This window comes from Gasterosteus aculeatus, unplaced genomic scaffold (genome assembly GCF_964276395.1).
Source record: "Gasterosteus aculeatus unplaced genomic scaffold, fGasAcu3.hap1.1 HAP1_SCAFFOLD_112, whole genome shotgun sequence".
In the NCBI taxonomy this organism is placed as follows: domain Eukaryota; kingdom Metazoa; phylum Chordata; class Actinopteri; order Perciformes; family Gasterosteidae; genus Gasterosteus; species Gasterosteus aculeatus.
The window spans coordinates 4,224-26,184 of record NW_027554966.1 but is presented as its reverse complement, the minus strand read 5'-3'; the positions used below and the strand labels follow the sequence as shown (position 1 = coordinate 26,184).

The window sequence follows — 21,961 nt, the reverse complement described above, 5'->3', positions numbered from 1 at the left end:
CTTTTTCAACCTGTCAGAACTGTTTCATTTAGGAGCCTTTTGTTTTTAGAATAGTTGTGTGATTGTGTATTTCTGGCTTGTGTTTTCTGTCCGAATAAAGAAATGATTGAAAATAAAAACAGAAGATCTTGCTCAGTTGCTTTTGAATAATCTGATTTCACAATAAATGTGAAAAAGTAACGTGTATTATTACAACGTTGCTTTAAGAATTGAGGTTTTTATCTATTTTCCCTCTTTGAAAAATGCCATAGTCGTTTATTTAAATTCATGACCTTTATAGTTTGAGATGTTCTTTTTGCAACATTCAAACCAATTTGAAGAAGTTATAAAACTGTAACTCTTATAAAAGCCTCACAAATGTTCTTTTTATGTAAAAAATTAGCTCAATTAGCTCAATTTTAGGATTCTGGGTCCAAAGAGTTCTTTAAATCTCCCGGTTCGCCCATAGACGATTAAAGTTCTTCCACTTTGCTAATTTCTACCATTTATGTTCCTAAGTAACGTTTTTGCGACGCTAAAAACTTCATTCCATGTTTGAGTCTGAGCGCATGGAAGACGATCACGGCGGGAGTCGCCGCCCCTAAAAACACCGGCGCCCTCCTGCGAGGGTCCGCGCCGCTCATCGGCCCCCCGGCCCCTCCAGCACGGGCAGGAAGGGCAGGTCGGTGTTGCCCAGGTACGTCCTCCCCCGGTGCTGGAACACCTCGCTGACGGCCCACGTCAGCCGGCCCTCGGGGTCGTGCAGCGTCGCCACCACGCCGCCGCCGTCCGCTCCGAGCTCCAGGACCAGAGCGTAGCGCGGCAGCAGCACGTCGTACCAGCGGAGAGGAATCACCTGAGGGGGACAAAGTTCATGAAGCACATGAAGTACACCGATCAAATGCTTCACTGAGTTCACTGAGAGTTCACACTGTGTGTGTGTGTGTGTGTGTGTGTGTGTGGGGCGGCGGGGGGCTTTGGGGGTCCTGCCCCTGTCCCGTCAGATTTCACACTATCTCGTCTCGGCAGCCGTGGACAGACCCGTTTGTCTCCTGACTGACGGACGAGATAATTGGAGCCACGCGCAGCGCTCCAGATGCATCATGGGAAAGTAGCCGTGGGCACAGCTGCTGATGAAAAGTGCTCTTCCGTTGTCAAAAGCATCTGAACTCATTCTCATCGATCACATTTCTTGACCACCCGGAGTTTGTCGGCACCGAGCCAAAGAAGACGTGGACCGGACTGCGCTGGACCGGAGTGGCGTGCTCGTGCAGGAAGTTGACGTCTGCGGCGGCCCCATCGATCCTATCAGCGAAATTCATTTCAAAAGCCCATCACGGAACAATAAGACCGACCTTGGCCAGGAAGCGCTTGAAGGCCGGATACGGTGCGATCAGGTCCAGGAAGGGAGGCGTGGCCTTCCGGAACCGTGTCGTCGTCATGCCGACCAGGAAGGTCCCGCGGTCGCTGCGGCGGATGTTGTCGGGGTAACCGATCATGTTGTCCACGGCGACCTCCTTGGTGCCGGCCTTCGGCCCCTTGAGCCAGTACCTGAGGGCGGACGGGGAGTCGGCTGAGTGACACGCGTGTGCGTGCACGCGCGTGTGCGTGTGCGTGCGTGCGTGTACCTCAGCACGCGTCCGATGCTCGTCTCCGCCACCAGCAGGAAGCGTTCGTCGGGGGACAGGGCGACGCCGTTGGGCATGTAGAGGGAGTCCAGCAGGACGTCCACGCGTCCCGTCTCCGGGTCGTAGGAGAGGAGGCGGCCGAGGCGGTTCAGCTCGATCACCTGAGGACACGGAGCGCTCGTTCGTAGTGTCGGGGGTCATACGTGTCTTCAATATTATCATTATATTCCTGCGTGATAATTTAAGGTAATGCAAGTTGTAGCTTATTTAACAAGGCTGAATTTAGTCAAACTAGTTCACGTTATTATTGTCGCTCATATTATTTCAATTTCAACGTCACGATTTCCATTAATTTGCTGAATGAAAAATTCGTTAATACCGTGTTTCTTATATGCTCTTAATCCTGTTGACTCGTTATTACATGTTTTCCGTGAGCAGCCGGCCAACTTGTGAATACATTAAACACTATAAAGTGTTTAATCCTCCGAATGGACCCTTTGGATCACTCGAGGGGCCTTGTGGTCCCTGTGGGGGCTTTTCTCTCCTGATGAATGGAACCCTAATTCGCTCCGGTTAAAGTAATCACCCTGTCTGAACTCAAAGGACTTTATTAGCGTCCTTATTAGCGTCCTTATTAGCATCCTTATTCTCTTCTTCTGGCGGACCGGACGGACGGACGGACGCACAACAAGAACAGGACGGGTGTCCATCGGCGGTCATTTGTCCGGCTCACCTCCAGCCTGACGTGTCTGCGTCCCCACCGGCTGGAGGAGTCGGTGAAATAAACCAAACCGGTCTGGGAGGAGATCTCCAGGCCGTTCAGGAAGGCGAAGGGAACGCCATCAGCGCCTGAGGAGCAACGACACGGAGCGTCTCAGACGGGGGAGGGGGATCATCTACACACATATGTCTCACACACACACACACACACAACCTTGTTCATTGGAGCGGAGCAGAGTCTTCTCTCCGGTTTGCGGGTCGACGCTGTGCAGCCCGAGGTACGAGTCGGCGACTATCAGCTGACCGCGGCGATCCAGGCGGACGCCGTGAGGGCGACCGCACACGGGCTCGTAGTCCGTGCTGCTGCCTGCAGACACACAACACGAACACGTGACCTAAGGAAGGGTTTTTGCTCATGCGATCCTGAGAATTAGAAAGACAACTTATCGCCACAAACGTACAAATATCATTTAGAAGAAGGAAGGTTTTTCAAAATAAAAGGCTGACCGCATTCTGGTAAATCCTGCCCCATCTGGGTGATGAGGGTGAGCGTGTCATCAGGACCGATTCTCCACAGCTTCCCGTCCACCGTCCCTGTGAACACGTTACCTGAAACAACGCGGACGGCTCAGAAAAAAGACCCACAGAGAGCGACGCGGACGTCACGTGACGCCTCAACTCTGCATGCAGTCGAGCATTAATTCATATTAAATAGTGTAGCTAACTAAAACAATGAGGTAAAAGTCAGCACCCTCACCCTCCTCATCCGCAGTGAAGGATTCTGGTCCGTGTAGTTTCCCAGGAAACAGCCTGCGACCCTTCTGCAGCCGGGTGTTGACGGCCAGCGGCCCCTCGAGGGCCGGGGGGGGGCCCTTCAGTCTGCAGGGACCGATTTAGATTACTGCAGTTAGTCTATATCAGTTTAAAGCGCTCAATAAATAATAGTACACTGTGTTGCTTCTTTAGAAAGTAGTTGCTGTGTGTGTGTGTGTGTGTGTGTGTGTGTGTCTGTAGTTACACATGTGGTTCGGGGTCTATGGGAGAAGGCAGCAGGTAAACACCAACAACCACGGCGAGCAGAGCCGCTACTGACGACCTCTTACTCAACCTGACGGAGAGCAGAAATGTTTATCATACTTTTAGACACTTTACACGCAAAACATAAGGAATAAAAACATACAAAAGAGAATCAAATGAAAAAGGACATTTAATACAAGAATAAAACAAAGCTCGACCCTCATGGCTTCTTATTTCACGGACAGCGTTTTATTTCATTATAAAAAATAGGGAATCAAACAAGGATTCAGTGGACAGCCTGCAGTTAATAAGTCAACAGGGTTGCGTCACACACGGCGAGGTGAACTTTGACATGGACGAGATGTTTCACTCGGGATCTATAAGATGCCACACAGAGGAGGAGGTCGTTCGTGTGAATCAATCAGACTGATCCATGTTGGTCAAATCGAAACACGATCCCACGGTCCATTCAGAGGCCTTTTGTGCTTTAAACGTGCAGTAGTTCCTCTGCACATCGCTTGTGTGTAGTTGGACTGGGAGTGTGAGAACATGAGACATTGTTCTCGGGAAATAAGAGAATTCTCTGAATGAGCAACACTTTGCATGCTTCCCGTGAGCTTTTCTTTATTAAGTTTTAGCACTATTTGACAAATGCATTTCACAAACCCGGAGTTAAATAAGTCACAGAAAAGCAGGCAGGAATCACTTCTGGCCCAATTTAAACTGTTTGCCGTGTATCGTCTTGCACCCACAGCAGTTGTTTATTTGTTAGAAAATAAAATAAAAATGAAAAATGCTGCTTATTTTAATTAATGCCGATAAGGAGTCTGAACCTTCATGCTCCCAAAAAAAACTCTAATTGTTTTTTATTACGACGCCGCAGTGTTTACAACAACAATTAACGGATTTGTGAACGCAGTCTGGTGACGCAATAATAGAATACTTTCCTCACTTTCCGGCGCCGTCGAAATTAACCGAAGCCTCGTATTTATTTTTAAAGTTTAAAATGAATCAAGTGTCCAACTCACATTGTTGAGTTTTCCAGCGTCTCTTCTTCCTGCTGCAAAAAACAGGTCCGGCTGAGAGCAGCGTCAAGAACGCCGCAGCATACACGACATCATCCGGCCTGTTCCTTCAAAGTAAGAGCAGCGAAGCACACGTTTCCGGCCTATTTGTGCTTCTGCATTTTCAACCCTTAAATCAATTTAAAAGTCACTTGTGTGGATTTTAGGGATTTTATATCAGGTAAAAGTAACTTTATTTCCTTCATAACGTCTTCTGAAAATGTGAAATGACCCCAACCAAAACATAAAAGAGAGAGCCTTTACTTTGAAGGCAGCATCGGCAGGCTCCCTCCTTCAGCTTCACGTGAAAGTTTAGTGTGTGAGACAGCAGAGGGGGGGAGGGGGGGCGGCAGACCCCCACTTTTCTAGTCTGAAAGCCGGGGTCACACAGAGGTCAGGAGGAGGCGCTGTTTTCATCCGGCCTTTCCAAATTTTCCCACTTAAAGGTCTTAATTTTCCCTATTTGTATTTGTGCAGTTCATCTGGAGATCAGTTAAATTATTTAGGAATAATAAAACATGTATTACCAAAATATGTCATACAAGGAATGTGACTTGGCGGTTGGTGCATAACATCAGACAATAAGACAATGGACAACAAGACAGATAGAGAAAACATAGTGCAAGAGGAAACAAATGTCAGAATGTCAGAGTCAGTCAGTGGGGGACCGGCTCTGTTGATGAGCCCGACTGCCGACGGGAAGAAGCTGTCGGTGTGGCGGGAGGTCTTAGTCCTGATGGACCTCAGCCTCCTGCCAGATGGAAGGGGCACTAACAGGTTTTGTCCGGGGTGAGAGGGGTCGGCTACCATCTTTATAGCTTCAGGGTCCTAGAAGCGAACAAGTCCTGCAGGGACGGCAGATTGCAGCCGATCAGCCTCTCTGCAGAGCGGAGGACGCGCTGCAGCCTGCCCTTGTCCTTGGCTGTGGCTGCAGCGTACCAGACGCTGATGGAGGAGCAGAGGACGGACTCCATGATGGCCGTGTAGAAGTGGACCATCATCGTCTTTGGCAGGTTGAATTTCTTCAGCTGCCTCAGGAAGAACAACCTCTGCTGAGCCTTCTTGGTGATGGAGCTGATGTTCTGCTCCCACTTGAGGTCCTGGGTGATGATGGAGCCCAGGAAACGGAAGGAATCCACAGCGGTGCTGATGGTCCGAGAGGCTGAGACATGTTTCCCAGCTTCACGTGCTGCTTCCTGTCAGACAGGTGGAGTTTGTCCTGCAGCAGAGGCGGGATGATGTGTTGAAGGCAGAGCTGAAGTCCACAAACAGGATCCTGGCGTAGGTCCTGGGGAGTCCAGATGCTGGAGGATGTAGTGGAGGGCCATGTTGACAGCAGGGGGTCCAGGAGGGGGTCCAGAAGGGTCTTCAGGTGGGACAGGACTAGCCGTTCAAAAGACTTCAGGGCGACGGGCCTGTAGTCATTGAGTCAGCCAAGTCTGCCAATTCTCTGAATTCTGTCTTGATCTTTTTGGGGATTACAGGGAAGCAACTAAAAACTTTTCATTATCTGTTAATCCGTTTTCTACTGTATAAAATGTCAGCAAATAAGAAAATGTAATTCTCTGATTTAAAGTTGATGTCTTTAAAAATGTTTCGTGGGGTTTAAAACACAACACGAATAGTATAAAATAAAGAAATGTAACAGATTCTCCTAATTCCCCAAAAGAAACGAGGATTATACACTAATCCTTCAACTCCGATTATGCATAATAAAGTAACCATATTTAAGTTGAAAGTTGAAAGAAAAACATACAAGGAGGAGAATTTATTTGGTATTAATTCCACCTTTAATAGACGCCGCCTCGCGTGGCTCAAAGGCCACATTCTGGCAACAAACAGAAAAATAAAAACCTGCCATGTGATTCTCTGTTGAAACAAAAAACAGCATATTTGGAACAAAACACAAGGAGCGTGTCAGTAAACGGCAGGAGAACGACACACAGATGTTTGGCATTTATTGTACAGATGTACGTAAAGTCCCTTCAGTGGCTTTCTGGAGCTTTCGATCGTATCAAAGCGTCATGTGACCACAGGTTGATTTTCTACCCGGTGAAGATCGTGTCATGTGATCAAAAGCTCCACGAAGTATCAAAGCGCACTGAAAGCTCTGCAAAATAATAAGTAAGTACACCTCGAGGATTAAACACCATGGAAACAGAAATACTCAAATCTGCCTTAATAACGTTATTAAAACTGGTGCTTTGTATTTATCTGCTGGTTTAATAATTAATTTATCATCACTTTGTTTGAGAAGTTAAGAGAAGAGAACTTAAGAGAAGAGCTCAACAACATCTTGCTAAATAAGATTATAGCGTGTTAGATGTTAAGAGTCTGATGGCGGCAGGAGACCAAAATAAAATAAAAAACTGTCTTCCCTGAATTCAAAGTTAAAGTGCCCGAAAATAATCGATACGACTCATCTGGATTTAACAGCTAAGGTTGTTTATCAGATAGACAAACAACAACAACAACATGGCTTTAAGATGATTAAACTGTTTCCATGCGGACTTTCGTAACATGTTTAAACTATATTATAGGGAAGCAAAAATAGGTCAAAATATTTTGAGTTTTACAAGGGACTGAATATCTAATTTATGTGAATTATTTGAAATATTCAGTAGTTTGATTCCAGTTTTATTCATTATTGGCAACTAACTAATTTTAAGTTTTAAACATCATTTAGTTTTTCTTACACCCTGAAATTTATATATAAGTTCTTTGAGAAATCAATAACTGGGAAAAACCAAGAGGGAATTTAATCAACAAAAGAAATTAAGATGTAATTCAGTGGATTTATTATCGCACCATAAAGTTAACGTACAGGTAAAGGTTCTTACATTTCCCATAATGCAACGGTTACGTTTTCAATTTGACCCCAAATGCGACATCCAGTCACATTATACAATATTATATTTACAAGTATATCTCCTCCCGATGGGTAAAACTGAAATTTACCGTCACAATTAGACATTCAGCTGCCTGAAAGATTCAAATTTTTGGACCATTTTAGTGTTTGCTTCCCCAGCGTAAACCCAGTGTTTGATACAAGAAGACGACGGGTTAAAACCCCTTCAGATAAAACTATATATGGTTTTCCCTCCACTGGGAAAAGGCCTCTAATAAATGTTCTGCTCCAGGCAACACCACAAAAATATCTTTGGTTCTAAGAAAATAACAATAGTTTGACACGGAAGTAAGTAGCTGCAGTTTCTGTCCACTAGGCGGCGCCGTTGTACTTCATTCAGTACCTGCAGCGCAAAAAGCGTTTTTTGACTATTGATTATTTTCGTGAATCTGATTGGTCGTTTGTGAAAGTGATTATCTTCGTTTTCTCAAACATGTTTTTTTGCTTTCTCGATCACCAGAAATAAACTGAATTTTCTACAAAACTAAACGTAAAAAAGGAGCCTCTTTGGTCTCAAAGCCATAAACGATAAGCTGAATTCACTAAAGACAACATTGCATAGATATATTTAAGGCAGCGATCAACTTTTCAAAACCTTTCATGAACCTTTACTGCACAAAAGACCTCCATTTTTGTGCAGAGCTCTGTGTGTAACGTCCGTCCTTCCTTCCTTCCTTCCTTTCCTCTTCAATATTTCCCCTTTCAGACCTCCTGTGGTTTACAGGATCCCATCGTCTCCCCTTCTTCCTCCATCTAACGTCTCCTCTTCCACTTCCTCTCCGTCACCTTCCAGAAACCTGTCGAGTTTCCCTCCGCCCTCATGTGGCCACGCGGGGTCAGAGGTCACGACTAATCGAACCAGACCAAACGTCCTCCCGAGCTCACCGCTGTCTTTTTTTATTACGACGTTCTTTAATGGAGTCTGTAGTGTGCCAATAAGAACTTATCCAACTGAAGTGAGCAGTGAATCGTTTTATTGTGACGGCCAATTAAAAGTAATGTTCCATTTCATTTCTTATAAAGAAAATGAGCGTTGGTCCAATTTTGTTGCTGTTTTTCTTTCAACTTGTTGTAAATGAATGATTGGCAAGTAATGAACTGATTAATTACAAAATAAAAAAAAATAAAAGAGCAGGTTCATTAGTAAAGGAAAAATCTTAAAGGTCTTTTAATGGTAAAGTATTTGGTTATAGTTACTCAATTAAGCCGATTAAAGAAACAAAAACCTCATTATTGATGGATTATATGCATGAGTGTGTTTTATTTAAACACATCTGTTATTATAATTGTTTGCTTTTCCCGCTCTGTTAAAATAATAATTAAAAAAATGACAGTAAACATAGAACCAAACTGAATCAACCAGCAAAAGTAAATAAACATTATTCCTACGGCACACTCGAGACTCCACATAAGAATATAAATACCCTCCAATCGAGACTTCCAGTGTATCCTCTAAATGTTTCCTTTTCCTTCCACCTTCACGCAGCTTCAGCTGTTTTTAATGCTCATGTTGTGTCTTTTCCTCCAGTAGATAAACTCTGCTTCTGTACAAAAAAAAAAAACTAAAAATAAGACTTTTGTTTCTTTCAACAAATCATAAAAAGCTTCAACCATATAAATTAAGAAAAAAAATATGTACAGACCTTTAAAACAGAAAAATTAAATAAACCTCTGACTCAACACGTGGCCTTGAGTCCTTAAAAGGAATTAGATAAACTATGTGACAGCAGGACCGAGAGGAGGAAGAGGAGGAAGAGGAGGTTTGGCACGGTGAAGTGAATCTTTGGTGAGATCGGGCAGCACTTTGAGGTCTTTAATCCGGGTTTCGTCTCCCGTCGCTCGCTGTCCCGTCAGTTTATCGTTCCCTCACTTCCTCCCTCCGAGCGCCGGATCCTCACCTCGCGTCAAAAAAGTACACTTCTCCTCCTCTGAGGTGAGAATTACAAAAAAAATAAAAGGTTCTCCCTCCTCGCCGCGGTCCTGTTCGACGGAAGGCTCCTCCCCTCAGAGGCTCCTCCCCTCAGAGGCTCCTCTGACCTCGCTCAGCGCCTCCTGCAGTCTGAGGCGATACGCATCGTAGCGCCGCTTCACCGCCTCCCTTTGCTCCGCCTCCTCCTTGTCGAGGATCCGCAGGAAGTTGCGCAGCTCGGGGATGGAGAACGCGTCCCACTGAAACGAGGGGCAGCGTCACTTCAACCACGAACAACAAATAATAATAATAATAATAATAATAATAGGAACATTGCATCACAGAAGGGAGGCGGAGCTAAAGCGTTACCATGACTTCGCCATGCTGTTCCCTCAGGACGAAGCTGAGCGTGTCTCCGTCGGGTCCCGCCACCAGACGGAGGAACAGCGGCTGCTCGTCATCCGCCAGCTTACACACATACACTGGAGGACACACACACACACACAGATTAATGTGGGCTGCGGTCGCTGCAGATGGATTTGATGTGTGTGTGTGTGTGTGTGTGTGTGTGTGTAAACACGTAAGGCAGAAGATGAAATGGTGAGTGTGACCTCAGTAATTGAGAAAAAGGGAGAGTGAGAGAAAGAGACGGCGTTGTTGAAACGATCGCCGGCCCTTTAAGGCGACCCACACACCGATAGTCTGAAAAATGTTAATTACATTAAAAGAAATACGATTCACCAACAACTATAAATGGTTCAAAGAGAAAAAACACAGAATTTACTTAATCGGAATCAAGTGTCAAACAAGTTAGGTGAAAACCTGACATACATACAAACATACCTTACTTACAAAAGCCTGTTTAGCTTAGCTTAGCTTAGCATAGACACTGAAAACAGGGGGACCAGCTAGCATGGCTAAGTTACAGCGTTTTATGCACCTTTAAAGCTCGGTTATCCGGAGTAATAACTGAAAAGCTTTTGGGGTTTTATTTGAACGAGTGTTCCTTTAAGAGAGCAAAGTCACGTCCACAGCGACCTCCTTTCTACTCCCGTGTGTTTGCTCCTAAATCTGAAGGACGCTTGCAGACTTGTTTTTATACGAGAAGCTCGGGTGCAAAACATGTCAGACGTCCGTCTCCACTACGTCTCCTACTAGCGGCCTCACGGAGCGTCTCCAGTGAGACGACAACAGAGCCGACGGTTAAAGCAAAGCTCGCTGGAACCGCAACAGTGTGAAATGTTTGACTTCAAACTAGATTAAAAAAAAAAAAAACGTGTTATTAAAACCATTAACCATCTTTTTCTTTACTTGCAGAGCTGAAGATAATATTTGAAACCCGGCAACAGCTGCTGGTGTGTGTGTGTGCGTCTGTGTATATTACATGCGTGGGCATTGCCCACATTGTGTATCAACATTAGGGCGAGGCATTCAGAAACACACACAACCACACACACGCCTCAAGAGCATGTCAGTGCCGAAGCATCTGATACCGAGCTCGGCATGAGTGGCATGAAACACACTGTCTCCAGCTATGTCTCTCTCTCTCACACACACACACACACACACACACACACACACACACAGGGCTCCAGTCTTACCCTGGTCCTCCCTGCGGTAGCGTTTGTACAAGCCGTATTTAGCCGGGTTGTCTGCGACGGTGAACTTGTTCAGCAGGGCGACGATCACCTGAACACACACACACACACACACACACACACACACACACACACACACACACACACACACACACACACACACACACACAGACACACAGACACACAGACAGACAGACAGACAGACAGACAGACAGACAGACAGACAGACAGACAGACAGACAGACAGACAGACAGACAGACAGACAGACAGACAGACAGACAGACAGACAGACAGACAGACAGACAGACAGACAGACAGACAGACAGACAGACAGACAGACAGACAGACAGACAGACAGACAGACAGACAGACAGACAGACAGACAGACAGACAGACAGACAGACAGACAGACAGACAGACAGACAGACAGACAGACAGACAGACAGACAGACAGACAGACAGACAGACAGACAGACAGACAGACAGACAGACAGACAGACAGACAGACAGACAGACAGACAGACAGACAGACAGACAGACAGACAGACAGACAGACAGACAGACAGACAGACAGACAGACAGACAGACAGACAGACAGACAGACAGACAGACAGACAGACAGACAGACAGACAGACAGACAGACAGACAGACAGACAGACAGACAGACAGACAGACAGACAGACAGACAGACAGACAGACAGACAGACAGACAGACAGACAGACAGACAGACAGACAGACAGACAGACAGACAGACAGACAGACAGACAGACAGACAGACAGACAGACAGACAGACAGACAGACAGACAGACAGACAGACAGACAGACAGACAGACAGACAGACAGACAGACAGACAGACAGACAGACAGACAGACAGACAGACAGACAGACAGACAGACAGACAGACAGACAGACAGACAGACAGACAGACAGACAGACAGACAGACAGACAGACAGACAGACAGACAGACAGACAGACAGACAGACAGACAGACAGACAGACAGACAGACAGACAGACAGACAGACAGACAGACAGACAGACAGACAGACAGACAGACAGACAGACAGACAGACAGACAGACAGACAGACAGACAGACAGACAGACAGACAGACAGACAGACAGACAGACAGACAGACAGACAGACAGACAGACAGACAGACAGACAGACAGACAGACAGACAGACAGACAGACAGACAGACAGACAGACAGACAGACAGACAGACAGACAGACAGACAGACAGACAGACAGACAGACAGACAGACAGACAGACAGACAGACAGACAGACAGACAGACAGACAGACAGACAGACAGACAGACAGACAGACAGACAGACAGACAGACAGACAGACAGACAGACAGACAGACAGACAGACAGACAGACAGACAGACAGACAGACAGACAGACAGACAGACAGACAGACAGACAGACAGACAGACAGACAGACAGACAGACAGACAGACAGACAGACAGACAGACAGACAGACAGACAGACAGACAGACAGACAGACAGACAGACAGACAGACAGACAGACAGACAGACAGACAGACAGACAGACAGACAGACAGACAGACAGACAGACAGACAGACAGACAGACAGACAGACAGACAGACAGACAGACAGACAGACAGACAGACAGACAGACAGACAGACAGACAGACAGACAGACAGACAGACAGACAGACAGACAGACAGACAGACAGACAGACAGACAGACAGACAGACAGACAGACAGACAGACAGACAGACAGACAGACAGACAGACAGACAGACAGACAGACAGACAGACAGACAGACAGACAGACAGACAGACAGACAGACAGACAGACAGACAGACAGACAGACAGACAGACAGACAGACAGACAGACAGACAGACAGACAGACAGACAGACAGACAGACAGACAGACAGACAGACAGACAGACAGACAGACAGACAGACAGACAGACAGACAGACAGACAGACAGACAGACAGACAGACAGACAGACAGACAGACAGACAGACAGACAGACAGACAGACAGACAGACAGACAGACAGACAGACAGACAGACAGACAGACAGACACACACACACACACACACACACACACACACACACACACACACACACACACACACACACACACACACACACACACACACACACACACACACACACACACACACACATTAGCCAATATTCGTATTCAATACTCTCATCAACACCCGTCGGCCAATCAGCAACAAGATACTGGGATTCGGTCTCTATCGGTTCCATCATCCATCAACACAGAAAACTGAACCAAAATTTAATAAACCTTCAACATCTGTTACACATCTGTCACCAGGCCCTAATGAAGCCGCGCCGACGTGTGTGTGTGTGTGTGTGAGAGCCACCTGTTTGACTGTGTTATTGGAGCTGATGTGGAGGGTGTTGGTGACTCCTCTGGGCAGATAGAAGGCCTCCTCCACCCGACCTCCACCGGCACCCTTCTGACCCCCCCGCACCGTCACCGGCCTCCTCAGATCCATCTGGACTTTGATGAAACCAGTGTACACACCAGTGGGACTCTGGGAGGGAGAGACGGGGCATCCAGGAGATACGGTTATTAGAATATTGAGAAGACGTGTCCTTAAGATGAATCCTTCACAGTGACCAGTGCTCCCAATAAGCCCAGTGGGCAGCACAGATGGCCTCAGAGGGAGGAAGAGCTTCTTAATCTCATTACTCCATGTGGAGCCGGGAGGAGATCAGGAGCATGCACACGCACACAAAGACACACACAGACACACACAAAATAGATAAGATGACAAAGAGAAACTCAGAGGACAGAATGACAAAGGAGCTTCACACAGCGATGAGATGAGCAATGAGATATGAGCGAGGTGGAGGAACCGGCCTCCTGAAGACGAGACGCTCTCAAAGTCCACAGGGGCCCGAGAGGAGCTGAGGAGCTGCTGCATGGGGCCGAGGGGAGGACAATAGCAGGAAGAAGATCTCCTCCGAAGAGGGCTGAGGAATGCCGACGTCACTGGAAAGCCTGCAGGGCAGCTGTGTGTGTGTGTGTGTGTGTGTGTGTGTGTGCGCGCTCACCAGAGTCATCTTGAGGAGGTCTCTAGTCAGCATGTTGTACTGGTCGATCTTCTGGCCGATTTCCTCCCTGCTGAACTCCGTCCGAAGCTCCCGGTCCTTCTCCACATCCTGAGGAGGACGCAGGAGGAAAAGGGTTTAAAGTTTAAAACCAGATAAAAACACCACAGCTCACAGCAGCAGAGAAGAGCTCACAAGTTTATTGGAAATAAGTCCTAAAAAAAAAAAACCTCACAAAACGTACAACGTTTTCTAAATGTACTAATCTACTAAATATACAAAATAGAAGAAAATAAATTAGAGGAATATAGAATTAAAAAAATATATATAAATACAATAAAAAATAAAGTGCACTCTTATTGTGCGCACTAATCATTCTGGCTCTGTGTGTGTATGTGTGTGTGTGTGTGTGCGCGCCATTCGGCCATTAACAAATAGCCCGGGAGGTCGAGGCCGGAGGGCCGCCAAGGTCGCGGAGGGAAAGTTCCAGATAAAGACGGAGGACTCACACGTGAACGTTACCGAGACAAACGTCTGCATGTGAGCGGAGACGAGGAGACGGAGTCACAACCTTTTTACTATTAATGTACAAGCAGACAGAAACATTTCATTTAGGTCACGCCACGAAGATTAAAACTCAAAACACAACCGAATCTGGACGAAGGAAACAAACGAGAGAGTTTCATGATGCTTCTGTCTGAATGTGCAGCAGAGACCTTAATTCTCCACAGTGTGTCTGTGTGTGTGTGTCTCTATCTGTGTGTGTGCTTACATGGGCATAGTGCAGCGCTGCTCAAAGTCTATTAAAAACCACACACACACACACACACACACACACACACACACGGTGCACATTGTACACAATCCAGGGAGGCTTTGAAGGCTCATACGCCCTTATATGGAAAACACACGAAGGACAAGGTGACAATACAGCGCGCGCACACACACACACACACACATCCACACACACTTAGATTAAAGGAGGATTTGGATCCCTCTATGTTACACAAGATATTAAATGATTGTTATTAGATGGAAAATGCTGATTTGACTCATTAATAATTTCAGTGATTAAGGGAAAATGTTTGCATTTGAATGTCATTTTAAAATAATGGATTTAATGTAATGTTTAAAATAAGCATTTCAAGTGACCTCATCCTGCTCTCCGATAACTTGTGACAGTTTTCACTACTTCAATGAATAAAAATACAGTTGAATCAGCCTCCAAACTGCTTGAGAGGAAAATCATCATTTAGGTCAAAACACGCGTCGGTCTGCACGCGTCAAATCGCCCAGACACACAAACGCTGACTCATCAGGATCAAACCGGGCCGGAGACACGCGGGGCCACCGGACCTCAGCGCGTCCACACGGCAGCCCAAACACCACCACGGTGGGGCCGCAGCATGAGGGACGCGTGTCTCCGTCCCCTGTGAGCACCCGCCGGCTCAGACGAGTCAAAGCTTGTTATTAGCAGGAAGCGACCGGTAAGGAGATTACCTGTCACTCACCTGCCACAGAGACACACACGGGGAATACCACCCGATCTAGAGAGCCGCGGTGTGAGTGTGTGAGAGGGGGGGGGGGGGGGGGCGACCAGATCCAAAACAAACAGCGAACGCGATGAGGTCACGTTCCCGTTTGAGAGGACGCAGCGCAGCGAGGAGGACGGGACGGGGAACAGAGGCGGTAGCGGCGATAGCGGAGAAGAGGAGTTCATGGACGCCAGAAACATCTGCGCGTCCAGCTGCAGGAGAAACGTACGGCTCAATGCTTCCTTTCATCCCCCCGTCTCACATTGCAGAGAAAAAAAAAGAGGACGAGACAAAACAAGACAAACAAAGTTCGATCTTTATCTCGTCGAACGCTTCACCCACACACACCTGCAGCATTCCTGCCCGTTAGAGCCGTCACACTCGTCTGCAGCCACTATCTGCAAATAGATGACATCACCGCGGAGGTGACTGTGTGTGTGTGTGTGTGACCCTGCAGTGTTACCAGTAGACTAAACAGTGTATATTCTATGCTAACCTGCATTTAAAGAGGACGATAAAGACGTGAATTATCATTGGAAACCATAAACACGGGAGAATTGTGCTTTTTTTCTACCCTCCCCCAGTCTCTCCATGTTACGTCCTGTTGAATCGAGCGGGGGGGGGGGGTCAGGATGGACCACACCTTTCCTCCCAGAATTCCTTCACTAATGGGCGCACGCACACACTGCTGAGACACACACACACACACACACACACACACACACACACACACCTTTGCTCGGCCTCCTTCACGAGCAATCAGGAAAACGTGAAAACGTTTATTTTACGTGGGAACAGAGGAGGAAGACGGCGGCATCGTCTCCGCAGACGGAGGCGAGGACCCCGCAGACTAAACGGGCCGGACCGCAGGGAGACAACGCAGCCGCAAAGCATTCTGGGAGAAACGCGGCCCGGGTGGTCCTCCATCAGGAGCTTCTCCAACAGCAATAAAGAGGAGGACAAGGAAGAAGACACGGCCGATACAAAGGTGGGAGGAGGGGGGAGAAAACCGATGGATTAACAGTAAAGAATGAGGACGTGTGAAGGGGAGGAGCAAACAAAACTCCTTCTACACCTCAAATCCTTTTATCTGCAGCAGTAATTGGATCTGTGGTCGTGTTCACGTATTATAGACAAGTTTTATTTTGTGTTAATAAGGCCTCCTTTTAAACGCAGCTACTCGTATGAACACGGTGCTTTTATCAATAAATGGAACGTTAAACATGTTCAACACACACACACACACACACACACACCAATCAGTTGTTCCTGAAGTAAAAACATGACGAAATACAGGCAGTAAAAAGGTCATAAGAGTCTTTGCACATGTTTGTTTGCATGAGACGAATTGAGCAACAGGAGGTGTGTGTGTGTGTGTGTGTGTGTGTGAGCAGGAGGGGGGGGTTGAGATTATGAAACTTCATGACTCTGACCTCAGAGCAGGAATAGAGGTGTGTGTGTGTGTGTGTGCGCGCGTTTTGACACAATGAGCCACACTTCCTGCTCAGAAACACCAGCAGAATGTTTTTGTTGTTCGTCATCGAGCAGATTTTCTAATTCATCTTTTATCATTTAGTCTATGAAGCTTTGAGGGGAAACCTGTGTCAAACGTCTTAATAGCTTATGAAAGTATTTGTTCTGTAACGAGGAGGAAAGGACTCGTGTTGCTGGACATTCGTATGAAAAAGGACATTTTGAGGATACAAACCAATGTATTATTTGGACTTCGGAGATGGAAATTAAATCGGGTGTTTTGCTCTTAAATCAATGAAGGTTTCTTTAGTCGTCAACTTATTATTAAACTAAAGAATGTAAAAGCGGCTTTGGTGGAATCCGTCGACTGAATCAGACGCCTGAAAACGTCTAATCGCAGTAAACGACTCATCCCGGAGCTGTAATGTGGCGCTTTAAGGCGCCACGACGCCGTCCGGTGCGTCATTAGTTCCGCGGGACGATAGACGGCCTCGGGCACGTCGGCGCGTCGGCGTCTGCCTGTAACGTGTAGTTTAAATCCGACGGCCTTTCCCCAGTTTCTCCACAGACCTGACAAACGCCTCATGGTCTCCATGACGCAGGTGCCTCTCAGAGGCTGATTTATCTCATTATACAACCGGCCAGAGCTCTGGAGGTGTGTGTGTGTGTGTCTGTGTGTGTGTGTGTGTGCGCGTGCAGATAGCGATTCATATTTCAGGAACATCACAGGTTTGTTTCCTTTGGAAAAGCGGAGAGGAGAGAAAAGCGTAAGAAAGGAACCGATTTGAATCCGTTTGGCTTCGCCTCGTCGTCTCAGGCTGGAATGTTGAAAACTACTGAAGCTTTTTAACGTTCAGACAAAGTACCAAACAACAACGAACAGACGCTGGCTGCGGTACTTTGGGCGACTGGTTGATCGTGTTCCTCCGCCGCACAATCAGCGAGCCGTAGTCATGGAAACGCTGCGGGTCGGAGCGAGGCGAAGGTCGCCCGAAAGAACTATAAACACAACGGCGTGACCCTTGATTAGCAAACGACCAACCCGGAGCCGTCTTCTGTGGCGAAGGTCATGTAGACATTTTACTAGCGAATTAAAAAACGATAATTATAGTAATATTATAATAATATGAATGCTTTAAATCAGCAAGGCGGAGGATCTGCGGTGCTGCAGCTCCTAAACAAGCAGCAGGTCGAGGGAACAGGATGGAGAGCAGCCGGAAGGTGACATAACAATGGAGGCGGCTTCACGGAGGAAGGAGAACGTGAGAAAGTGAGATTTCCATGTGGAAATTATGAAAACGGGTTTGTCTTACGTTATTATCATGATTTAATTTTTCATGAAAGTAACAAACATTTGGTTAAATATTTTATTTTATTTATTGATGACAAACTGATCATCTGTAAGCAGATTGTTCTCAGACGTCTCCTTCAAGACTCTTCGCAGATTGTTTTGCGATTGAGGCCGTTTCAGAAACCCTGAAGGAAACACTAAACATCGGCCATGTCTGGCAGTGAACGTCGTATTTAAGGATGAACAGATTCAATAGACAATAAATCGGTCAAAACCATTTGAGTAACTCGGTCCTGGGCGCTGACGTGTTTCACTGCGATCTGATCGTCCACCTCGTTCTGCCCGTCACTCAGAGGAAACATGGCGGAACTTTTCCCACAGCGGCGCGCGGGGGGGGGGGGGGGGGGAAGTTAGAAGCGAACGGCGGAGAGCGGCCTCGCTCTAAATGCGCCCTGAGTCAACACGACGGCGTCTCTGCTCGATCAAAGCGGCGTGAAGACAAGCGGACAGACATGACATCATGATGAAAACACACCTGGCTGCAGGGCGCGGCCCGGTTAGAGGAATAAAATAATAACAGTGCGCCGTGCACGGGAACAACAAACAGCCGCCACTTACTCCTGCGCGCCGCGAGGCCGCCACCTCTCCTCTGACGGGTCGCCATTAATGCCGCCGTGTAACACTGCAGATTAAACCGTAAGCCGATTTCAGCCTCCAGCGTTTATTTATTTATTTGTGGAAAGTGGAACGTGCTGCGGTCAATTCTTCATGATCTTTAAATCATATCTGATCAAAACAAGACCGGGATTACGACCCGTTTGGGATTTTAAGCTTTCACAGCTGTCATGTGTTGGATGAGAGAAGTAAAACTCTCTCTAGGACTCCATCTGTGTTCCCTTGTGTCGGACGTGTTCCTGAACCACCAACGAATGCTGAATGTTCAATTCTCACACCGAGCTGCAGGAAATTCCTGTTAAACAAACTTCCTCCTTGAATCAAAACATCTCTGCGCGGCGGTTACACTCTTTGGAGCCTCGCGGGTTCCTGTGCAGAGCCACACCGACGCTTTGCACCCCTCCAGGGATCAACAAGGAGAGAAAACGACATCAAACGCCCCCAAGGAGCCAAACTGGTACGACTTTCAAACGGCTCGGCTGCTTTATTGGCTAATTACGCAACTGCAGCAGTTTCAAAATAAGAGCTCAAGAGTCAACAGGAGCACAAACTCCACACTCACGTCGAAAAGATGACGCACACAAACACAGAAAGCCTCACATGAAGTGTGTGTGTGTGTGTGTGTGTGTGTGCGTGCGTGGGGGTTGGGTGGGATTAACTCAGACAGACCCACTGGTCAGCGTGACATTTCCCAACAGACACACTATTCACACCCTGGAAGCAGGAGGATGAGCGGGCGTGCGGGGCAACAGTGTGTGTGTGTGTGTGTGTGTGGAGGTAAATCCTTCTTCAGGCTCCTACATCTCATTTCCCTGCTGGTTGCTGATCCACAATCAGTTTCGTGTCTCTCTGTAAACTTTCACTTCCTCCCTCGGTTTAGACCCGGTGCCCGAATGAGGGCTGTCTCCTCTCTCCTGGGAGACGCCGTGATTAAAATCAAACCGAACGCACTCCGACTTGCCCCTTTGTGCAAGTGTGATGAGACCAGCCCAAACGCCATGCACTTTAGTGACACCCAACTGTAACGGATCCGTTTTAAGAAGGTTTGTATAAATAGTACAACAATAGAACATCAGCCTAATCAACAAGTGGAGAATTGACACTTCGTGTCACCTCATCTTCCTTTGCACACAACAATTTCACGTTCACTTTTCAGGGTCCGACTGCGGCGTCTCCCGCCCTCGGTTCCCGTGGTTTAAGTATAACTCGACTCTCACAATAACCCATTTCCACCCCGATAATAAACCGGTATTCTCATCCAGCGGTCCCACACATTGTTCCCAGAGGACCAGCTCTTCTCTGCTTGTAATTACTGCCGGCATGCGGGGAACCACCATGCAGGAGCCAAGGCCCCCGTTTCAGGTCAGGAGCCACAGTTTAAGCCACCACAAGGTCACAACCCCTCTGGCAGCACTGTATGGGCCCCATTGTGCACACACACACGCACACACACATGGGCAATGAGGACCTGTGTGGTGGAAAACTGAAGGGTTGTGCATCGTTGCAGAAAACGCAATCCATGTCACACACTCGCATTCGGTGGGCAGAGGAGAAGAAAAGCTGAATTCTGAGTTTTGAGCACATGGAACAAACCAGCTGTGTTTGCTGGACCGTGAGCACGCGTGTGCGTGTGCATCGGTGTCAGTGAGAGCCACTTGAGGCCTGCAGCAGGGGGGGGGAACTCCAGGCGTGTTCGGACTGTTAGCTTCTGGTTTTCACTCAATCCGATTCGCTGTCCGGACATCTCGGGAACACATTAGAGACTTGGTTGGAACGCTTCATTTAATTTAGGCTTGTTTGAGGCCAACGGGGGTCACGAGGTTGGAGGACTCATGTGAGTCCCTGGAGGTAATAACCAATGGCCTGCTGATCAAAGCCTCATAATTCTGTGTTTTAAGAGCTTTCGTTGTTGTTTATTCAGCACTACATTTTGAATTTTAAAAAACAAGAACTTATCAATCAATTATTCTCAAATCCAAAGTAGGCCAAACCCGACAAACGGTCAAAAGAGGATTAAGCCCCCCCAAAAACGGATTCTTATGCAAATATGTATTTCACTGCTTCACAAAAATAATAAACACCCGGGTCACAAACTTTAAAGCGACTCTAAAAGCGATTATTCAACATAAAAAAGGGGAGATATTTTATTCAGAGCCCCGCCGACGTCAAGTGTAACTTCCGCATGAACGCAAACGGGCTCCGGCGGGTTCGTGTTCCATGCGCGTCTCTCACAGCGAACGAGAGAACATTAATCCGGCGATTTATCGAAGGAGGTTCTGAGCGACGCCCTGATAGCGAAGACGCAACCGCGCGTCAAGAGTTTCTCGTGCGCGTCCCGGAGAAAACGAACCGGGGCGGGTGGAAGTCGACGCCTACCTTGCGCACCGTGACCTTCCCGGAGGGCTTCCTGAAGAACGAGGTCCTGGCCGTGAAGAAGTACTCTTCAGAGTCCTCCTCCAAGCTGCTGTAGCCGCTGCTCATCGTGCTGTTCCACGTCATCTGCGGCGGACCGACTCCCCCCCCGCGGACGCGCGGCCCGGACACATCGAGGAGGAGGGAACAGGTGCGTGAAAACGAGCGACGCACGCGTCTGCTCCGGTGCTCCGGGTCCTCGTCTCCACGTCGTCCCGGTCCTCGGTCCTCCTCTCCACTCGCTTTACTCCACCGGCGTGGCCCGGAAAAAAAAACTCACCGGAACGTTTCCATAACTTTCCGCAACTGTCGCGTTTTAACGAGAGAGAAGGTGCGCGGAGTTTAACAACGTCGCAAACACGTCGAGAGACACCGACGAGGAGCGGCTCCGGTTAACCGACGTCTGTCCCGGTACAGCTGACTGTAGGCGGCCGCGTTGTGTGTGTGTGTGAGAGAGGGAGGGAAGGGCTGCAGTAAGGCCCCACCCACCCAACGCAGCAGCCAATCCGCCGCATGGCACTTAGCCACGCCCCGCCCAATGCAGCCAATCAGCGCGTTGATGTCAGTTTTGAGCGCTTTTTGCCGAAGATGATTAGACGCTTTTGAATAAATAATGAGGACTTTCACAGGAAAACTATGTTGAATATTTGTTGACATTTCTATATTTTTTTCT

The 21,961-nt window shown here is 47.5% G+C and overlaps 2 protein-coding genes across 2 annotated transcripts; both read right to left on the bottom strand.

The window, feature by feature from the left end:
* Positions 1-254: 254 nt before the first annotated feature.
* Positions 255-4,471, bottom strand: LOC144395189 (adipocyte plasma membrane-associated protein-like). The gene is made up of 9 exons (XM_078098096.1): positions 4,373-4,471; positions 3,346-3,435; positions 3,085-3,206; positions 2,835-2,936; positions 2,542-2,694; positions 2,341-2,456; positions 1,608-1,768; positions 1,335-1,530; positions 255-835 (listed from the first exon to the last, which is right to left on the bottom strand). Coding segments are annotated over exons 1-9 (1,158 nt in total). The 5' UTR covers positions 4,375-4,471; the 3' UTR covers positions 255-619.
* Positions 4,472-6,170: 1,699 nt separating this feature from the next.
* LOC144395188 (ras association domain-containing protein 3-like) lies at positions 6,171-21,746 on the bottom strand. Its single transcript, XM_078098095.1, has 6 exons — positions 21,253-21,746; positions 13,906-14,013; positions 13,209-13,382; positions 10,827-10,914; positions 9,595-9,707; positions 6,171-9,485 (listed from the first exon to the last, which is right to left on the bottom strand). The coding sequence occupies exons 1-6, from the start codon at positions 21,373-21,375 to the stop codon at positions 9,321-9,323; spliced, it is 771 nt and encodes a 256-aa protein (XP_077954221.1). The 5' UTR covers positions 21,376-21,746; the 3' UTR covers positions 6,171-9,320.
* Between the last annotated feature and the right edge of the window lie 215 nt (positions 21,747-21,961).

Excerpts from the sequence above, each read along its gene's own strand:
- LOC144395188 (XM_078098095.1), bottom strand. The coding sequence starts at position 21,375 with ATGACGTGGAACAGCACGATGAGCAGCGGCTACAGCAGCTTGGAGGAG. Across the intron at positions 13,383-13,905 it reads ACCTCCTCAAGATGACTCTG|AGTCCCACTGGTGTGTACAC; the intron begins GTGAGCGCGCAC and ends TCTCCCTCCCAG. Across the intron at positions 9,486-9,594 it reads AACAGCATGGCGAAGTCATG|TGGGACGCGTTCTCCATCCC; the intron begins GTAACGCTTTAG and ends CCCTCGTTTCAG.
- LOC144395189 (XM_078098096.1), bottom strand. Across the intron at positions 2,457-2,541 it reads GCTCCGCTCCAATGAACAAG|GCGCTGATGGCGTTCCCTTC; the intron begins GTTGTGTGTGTG and ends GTTGCTCCTCAG. Across the intron at positions 836-1,334 it reads TCAAGCGCTTCCTGGCCAAG|GTGATTCCTCTCCGCTGGTA; the intron begins GTCGGTCTTATT and ends TGTCCCCCTCAG.